Raw genomic sequence first — 8,245 nt, 5'->3', positions numbered from 1 at the left:
TACTGTTGAGATTTTGTGTGTGTGTGTGTGTGTGTGTGTGTGTGTGTGTGTGTGTGTCTGTGTTGATACGAGCTCGCATTCGTTTGTGTTTTCCTCCTTATCGTATGTGGATAGTACAATCTGGTATGGTTTTGTCTCCTTCACTTGTGTGGATAGTATATTTTGGTTTTTGATAGTATAATAAGGGTTTGTTTTTCTCCTTCTCGTGTGTGGATAGTATATTTGTGTTTGATTTTGCTTCTCACATATGTGTGGATGGTAGATAATATGTGAAGTAAATGTAACGGATGTTTTCCTTCACGTCCGTGCTTGACTAATATAAAGTGAAAGCGTTCGTCGTTCGTGCCATCCTCCACAGAATAAAAGAAAATGGCCATAGAGCTGTTTAATGAGTTAAAGAACTGTTGGTGTTGGATGATGGAAGTCACCTATGTGATGGAAAAGCTACAAAAGTAATTAAAGTATCACGGTATTCTAGACTTCGTGACCAGTTTGAAATTAGAGACCTGGTACAAGGAATGATTGTGGAAGAAGTGGAAAAACTAAGAAGATTGGTTCAGCCTCCGTGTGTGAGCGTAGGAAGCTTGAAGGAAGAACTTGATCATGTAATGAAAGTCAGGTGCTGATTTGAAGACACGTTGTATTGGAATGAGTGGTCTTTTGTGAAGTGGGGTTTAGACCAGCTAAAGAAAGCAGAAGATATGATGAGAAAGGTGTTGGAAAAAGAGGTGTGAAACATTAAAGACACGTGGACAAAGGCGAAGAAAGAATAATACAATAGAAAGAAAAAAGAGGAGTTTGATAGATTGAATACCAGTTGGATAAAGATAAAGGATAAAGTTAGATCGACGGGCCATCCTGACTGGATGCCAGAGAAGGAAAGAAAGAAGAAGAAAGAAATAATTGTGAAAGTTAGAAAATGGCTGAAGATCTTGAGAAAACAAAAGAAGAAACCAAAAGCCCTTTTCAGGGCCACTCATATGCCTCGAAAAATTTGCTTTCTTGCCTCAAATTTTTTATTGTGTTGTATAAGTGTTTGTGACTGTATGTTGTATGTGGTATATAGATCTAATTCATACTCTTTATTCCTAATTGAGGTCAGTCCGATGTACATCTGCACACTCGCTCTTTGCTCCGCTCTTTCCTCCCATTGACGTCACCTCGCATGGTTACAACATTGTTACCAATCTCCCATACCGTGACGTCAGACCGTATACAGACCCAACTTTCCCTTGTCGCTAGACAGTCCCATAACCTTGTCGCTAGACAGTCCCATTCTTTTTTGTCGCTCTGTAGTCCCATCCATGTTAAATTTCCCCGTGTTAAATTCACCTTGTCGCCAGGGTACAACCCTACTATTTTAAAATTAAAAGTCCCATTGTCGCTGAAGTATCCCCATTCACTACTTGTATGTATGTATGTATGTATGTATGTATGTATGTATGTATGTATGTATGTATGTATGCAGGTAGGTAGGTAGGTAGGTAGGTAGGAAGGTTGGTAGGTTGGTAGGTAGGTAGGTAGGTGTGTGTGTGTGTGTGTGTGTGTGTGTGTGTGTGTGTGTGTGTGTGTGAGCAACAAGCAAGAAATTGGGAGGTATGTACATAGTCATTCGACAGTCTAGCTAAATATATATTTCCTCTGTCTTTCTGAACTGAAAATAAGTCACTCACAGGAAATGGTTTGTACAGGATACGTTCTTTAAAATAAAAACACAGAAAATAACTCCTTCACATCTACACTGATTTCGTCAACTGTCTGCCAAGAGTAACTCTATTAAAATGTATTTGTTGAATAAGGACAAAAATTAAACTTGACTTATTTCACGTTGTTGACTAAATACATTATGCACATATATGTTGCACAGATTAATTTTCAAATTAGGTCTTTGCTGAATGCATTTTGCTCGACTAAAGTTTGCACGTTTCATCACCGTCAGCTCGCCATACACTTATTGTCACTGATAGCATGCCATACATGTATGGCCTAGATAGCTTGTAATATTACCATCCCCACAGTTCAAGGCCGATGTGGTTTATTTTGACTTACTAGAATTTTCTAGAAACTACTTGATGAGCCGAAATATTCTAGAACCGTATTAGTATGGTATAAATAGTGAAGCCACTGCATGTGCATTTGTATAAACTTCTGAAAGGAAAATAAGCAACAAGCAAGATATTCCTAGGTCCTACTATATACGGATATAAAGTATCGATCGTAACGCTAAAAGGTAAGTAGAGACTCTTAATTCAATTTTAGACTAGGATATGCTCAGAGGAGGAAAGATTTTAGTGCGTGGGGCGGGGCGGAATGAAATTGCCTACATCTACACATTAGGCAATTATACAGTGTATTGTTCAGCAGAATGATCAAGAAATTATTGTACTGGACTTGCAATGAGAAATACTAGTGCTTTTAACGCTAGAAAAATTCACAATGCAAGTATAAACTTTCCATTATATGTAGTCAAGTTAATGCGCTTTACTAAGTTCTCTCTCTCTCTCTCTCTCTCTCTCTCTCTCACACACACACACATATACAATTTCCACGTAATGTTTGTGTTCCTTTCCCTACTGTATTTAGAGGTGGGGTTGGTGTGCTTTACCAAGCGTAAGTTCAGCTTCAGTATTTCAATAAGCAGATATATTCTCTCTCTCTCTCTCTCTATCTCTCTCTCTCTCTCTCTCTCTCTCACACACACACACACACACACACACACATAACACATATATACATATTTCACGTAATTTCCCTCCCTTCATATTCGTATATTGAATTGTTTAATACCAACAGAGCAAATAAACCAAAAAAAAAAAAAACATCTTTAAGGACGAGCCGTGCTAACGATTGTTTATTTATTTACCATATGCCTAACCATTATGTCATTATTATTATTATTATTATTATTATTATTGGACACTAACATTACTTTATTAAATGTTTTATATTTGCTCAAGCAACCCGTGAAAATAATGTCATCTTTGAACATCTGCTTCAGTTGAAATGATCTTCGTGTACTTTCCCATTTCGGATCAAGCCCTTGTTTAACTTTAGTGTTCGCTCATTTTTTTTTATCAGCATTTAGATGATAATTCCTATTTGTTTCTGAGTTACTTATATTTTAAAATTTGAATATATTTATTAAATGAGAAATTCTGTATCTGCATAAAGTTAGTCCGATTTGCCAACTATTCAACCTCGTAATAAATTAAATCTTCACCGCCGTAGATGTGCTTTCAGCATCGAAAATAGATTGCACTAGAGGCCTAGAAAGATTTGACATCGCATGTTAGCAGACTACATACATAGGTACAACATATTTAACGAGCTTTCTTCACACGCGTATCTCAACCTCATTTCCACCAATATAAGTACAGCATACATATCGGAGCCCCATAAAAGCAATATTAGGAGTCGGGGGGGGGGGGGGCTGGTTATTTATGCTCGGCCGATGGGTCCATTACAACTAAATATTACACATCTGCCAAGCTGTATTCTAACAGGTTCAAGTTAGGAAATGTAACAAACCCTGTAAATACAGATTTTAATTATTATTATTATTATTATTATTATTGATAACGAAGGCCTAAAAATTCTAAAACTTTCACTTCAGTTATTGGGTCTTTAGTACTAGTATATTGTGTTGCCATTGCTTTTCACATGTTTATGGCTATGCAACATTTACATCAAATATTCTCTCAATGATCAAATAGCTAGACATAGGTAGTTTTAAGTACCGTAGAAGAAATAACCATTTCTCTCAAACATCCATGAATCTAACCAACCAATGAATGCAAGCAAGCAAAAAACTATAGGAAATTAATGTTGTCTTATAAATTCTCTTTTAAATTTTGCTTTTACTTTTCTTCCATACAACAGAGATAAAAGATGGCAAGATTCTTGATTCCTACATTCGGTGACTTCCTGGTGTACGACAACATCTTTGATGACATGAACAGGGAGATGACCCGTCTACAACAACATATGATGAGGGACTTCCGACACATGCGCAATGCCATGAATAGGTAGTACACGGATGTTGTTTTCCTGTCTCCATTTTTTTCAAAGATTTTTATTTTTCAATGGATCATTCAATGCTGCATAAAGTATTTTCTTAGCTGACGAATCGTCTTTTTAGTGCGTGTATATATATATATATATATATATATATATATATATATATATATATATATATATATATATATATAGTATGTACGCTGTATCAGTGATATACCACGAGATGTATACATTTTTCATTAAAAGGAAACGAGGCTTGCGGAGTTTCCTTTAAATGAAAAATGTATACAACGAGTGGTATATCATTGATACAGCGTACATGCTGACACATATTTTATTTATATCACATAGAAATACATATATTTGCCCATTGAACAGAAGTAATATTTACTGTAGGCAGCTGTGTATTGACCAAGTGAATGAACTCAATCCCCACGTGTGTCCGCTACAAAATTTAGTTCTTTGCCTTTTGTGGCTATTTACAATCACCTTTGCATATTGATAAGTTTATTGTTTTCTTTTTGTTTAGTTTAACTTTTTCTTCACATTGAATAAATCAATATGAACACACTTATGATTTAAACGTGAAAATGTTTTAATAATAAAAGTAGCTCACTACAAACACTTGGTTAGCTACGCCATTCATTTGAAACCTAAGCCATTCACCTACCGACTCATGGAAATTAATGTGGTATAGAAACTAAGCGAAATGAGGAACCAAACAAGAGGTAATTTATCTATTTCAATATATTTACAGTTGATCTAAGTCATTATTCTGCTTTAGGAACAGTATCACTGACCATACGCTCTCTCTCTCTCTCTCTCTCTCTCACACACACACACACACACACACACATCCTTTGGTTGGTTTGACTTAAGGTTTACCATCATTCATTTGTCCAGAGATAGGGGATGTCAAAACGAAAATAATGTACGTTCGTCATTTCATAGATTTTAGCCCGTATCTTGCTACGATTTTCGATCGATCGAGAGACAGACAGACAGACATATATACATACATACACAAAGAGAGGCCTTTGGACATTTTCATAATTAATTAATAATAATCAATTTTTAGAACATTATAGTATATTTAAGAAACATGAACAAAAATCAAAACAATATCACAGTATATGTATCATGTAACCGAGGAATTTATTGTATAATGTCGATATGGTTGCAACTTTGAATCATTGATAAACATTGTAGATAAATCCCAAGGAAAGTGCGCACGTATCGTTACGACGAACAGTATTCTTGTAGATTACCTGGTGTACTTTCTATATCAAGGTTTAATTAAGCACACATTTCTTGTATCTCTCACTCCACATTTCTGCGTAGTTTGTCCGTTATGCCTGGGGGTGGGGTGGGGGACAGAAATCAGAAAGATTTTAAAGAAAATGTATACCATGTTATATTCATTTAGAAACGAGGATTATTAATACTTTCTATCGTTATTTCTATATGTCACTAATAATTAATGTGTGTAAATTCATCATTGATCTAGAATCAACTGCAGACGGTCGCTAGAATGTTTATATATACGTATTGTTGCGCCATGTCTGCGCTTGATGCCCCAGTGCTAGTCAACTTTAAACTGCCACACTGCAGACATCGTACCGATATTGATCTGGCGTTACGTCCAGACGATTGGTTCTCTATAGACTTTTGTGTGTGTTTGTTTTATGTCTCCGATAGAAGCGGAAAGGCGTTTAAAATTCATGTAAACCATAGTAAACTAAACACCAGAGCGGAGGACTAGATCAAAGCCCTATTTCTGAAGATATGAGCAAAAGAAGGACAGAAGTTACGTGGGTCGTATCATGTATTAATGATGCTTGTCTCTGACCCTTTAAAGTATACGTGTATACAGAAAGGATTGATCTCTCTGACATCGATCATGGATACGTAATTTCAAGCATACGTCCCTTGTATCTGGTTACGCGGGGAATTGTGTTAGTTTAGCTTCTTCTTTCAACATTATGTATATTCTGCCTGCACATAAACATATCTGGAAATTGTTTTAAATGTTATTGCCCGTTAGTTGATAGTTTTAATTCTTGGGTGAACATGAAATTGTAGTAGGAGGTGGAACTGTAATGGAAACAGGTAATGTCTTCTATGAAAGGAAGGTCACACTCTTTATTGCTGATAACTGGTTCGTGATTTACTTTATGTTTAGGGTTGAAAGTCATTCTCTTATTCATTACAGATTGACACCAACCATGGAGCCATCCGACCACGCGAGTGACCTAGCCCTTAGGGAACAGTTACAACTGATTAGGGACCCGATCGTCACAGAGGCTGATGGCACGCGTCGAATGAAGGTTCAGCTGGACCTCAGCCAATTCAAACCGGAAGAGTTGAACGTCACTGTCAAGGAAGGACAAGTGACAGTACATGCAAAGCACGAGGAAAAATCTGACACTTCTCATGTGTATCAGGAATTTTCCCGCTGCTTTGTCGTCCCAGAGGGTGTGGATGCTGATACTTTAACGTGCTCGTTGTCACGAGATGGTGTTCTCACAGTGACGTCATCTCCTCTGCCAATGATTGAAGCGCCAAAAGAGAAGAAGCTGCCCATTACACAGGAAAAATAAAGTGCTGCTCTCATTGTTGAAATCAGTTCTAAACAAACAGAAAAGGTCCATTGCATCGCTTTCTATATCAGTCTCCCCAACGGACGTTACGAATAAGTGGAATACTTCTGATTTTATTTCACAGTAACTTAATCAAATCGCAAAAATCGGTCGAAGTGTTTGACACTTAGACAAGAAAACGTGTTGAAACGGGTACTACTTCAATGGCTTTTGTGCGCTTTATTATGCTATTTATGAGAAACATTGTTTGTAGTAATATTACAGATAATAATTGCTTTGAATGAGACACCGCCATCTTGCAAAACATTCGATTAGGAGTCAGTATTTGTGCCCTCTAATTTTGTTATAATTTATGTTTTGTTCGCATCTCGTTTAGTAATACTGGAAAAACACGTATATCCAAAATGACTGTGGTAGTAAGACATACAATTATACACGACCTCCCCATTTCTTAAAGGGGTACAAGATCATTCAACTGATGACGTAATAGTATCATCATTGAGTGAAAACATTGACCTAGTTAGATAGTATGATGTAATTATAGCATGTATCAGTGTCTGTATTAACGAAATTTAGAATGTTAATACACTGAGAAAGTATATCTTCATACATTCAAAAAGTATATGTTAATACATTGAGAATGTATATTTTAATACACTGAGAAAGTACATGTTAATATATTGAGAAAGTATGTTAATACAAAGAAAGTATATGTTAATATATTGGGAAAGTATGTTAATACACTGAGAAAGTATATGTTAGTCCCGTCTATACTAGTGATTATTACTATCTGTGTATTTCATCATGAATGAATTTCAATAAATCTTGATTTTAATAAATGAAACATAACTTTCTTTGTTAATCTCTGATACATTTAGCTCTTCTCCCTTGCAACTTCTCTAGAATTGGAATCGCTTGTCTATACAATATTATGTTGCCACGTCATATTAATATCAACTGATATTTCATATGGTGACATGACATTGCACCTGGTATTATAGTCCATATGAAACAGGAAGAATATACATTTTCAAGTTCGTTAGCTTTGATAAATACAAGATTAGCAAAAGCAAGTACATGTTCATTTTCAATTATAAAAGGATAATAAGACTCGTATTGGTGGCAGCCACTCGAAACATAATTTTCCTTTATACACTTATTGAAATGATGCAATCTTTCTTCCCGTAAATCAACCTTTGTGTGTTATTATTTTCGATGATAACATCAGCTGAAATGTAAAAAGAATGTTAAAATCAGAAATTGCAAAGTGTATTCATACATTACATGTATGAGAAGTGACAATAGTTGCTGTTTTTCTGTTTAACGCCATTTCTCAGCGGGTGGTAGGCAACATATGGCGACCTGTATGAGTGGTGGAGGAAAACAAACACGGCTATGAAACACTGACCCACGGAAAGCTACTGTCAGCTGTATCACATACCCCCGTTAGTCGAGCCAGATACGCGAACCCATGTGGACAAAGATTAGATGGCAATAATCGGTAGATTCAAGGGTATTAGATAACTCGGCCACCCGGTTTACATTCAAAACGTACCAAAGTCAAAACATACCCAACAGCTACCATATATAGCAGGGGGAAGCAAAGCATAGGAGACCACTGATTAACA

The 8,245-nt window shown here is 36.1% G+C and overlaps 1 protein-coding gene across 1 annotated transcript; it reads left to right on the top strand.

Moving 5' to 3' along the window:
- The first annotated feature begins 2,029 nt into the window (after window positions 1-2,029).
- Window positions 2,030-7,471, top strand: LOC149793150 (alpha-crystallin B chain-like). The gene is made up of 3 exons (XM_089967072.1): window positions 2,030-2,230; window positions 3,880-4,025; window positions 6,230-7,471. Exons 2-3 carry the CDS (start codon window positions 3,889-3,891, stop codon window positions 6,615-6,617), a joined length of 525 nt encoding a protein of 174 aa, XP_089823198.1. The 5' UTR covers window positions 2,030-2,230; window positions 3,880-3,888; the 3' UTR covers window positions 6,618-7,471.
- Window positions 7,472-8,245: the final 774 nt, after the last annotated feature.

This window comes from Sinohyriopsis cumingii, chromosome 8 (genome assembly GCF_028554795.1).
Source record: "Sinohyriopsis cumingii isolate HCF-2022 chromosome 8, ASM2855479v2, whole genome shotgun sequence".
Classification (NCBI taxonomy): Eukaryota; Metazoa; Mollusca; class Bivalvia; order Unionida; family Unionidae; genus Sinohyriopsis; species Sinohyriopsis cumingii.
The sequence above is the reverse complement of the archived record's forward strand: the minus strand, read 5'-3'. Positions and strand labels throughout refer to the sequence as shown.

Excerpts from the sequence above, each read along its gene's own strand:
- LOC149793150 (XM_089967072.1), top strand. The coding sequence starts at position 3,889 with ATGGCAAGATTCTTGATTCCTACATTCGGTGACTTCCTGGTGTACGAC. Across the intron at positions 4,026-6,229 it reads ATGCGCAATGCCATGAATAG|ATTGACACCAACCATGGAGC; the intron begins GTAGTACACGGA and ends TATTCATTACAG.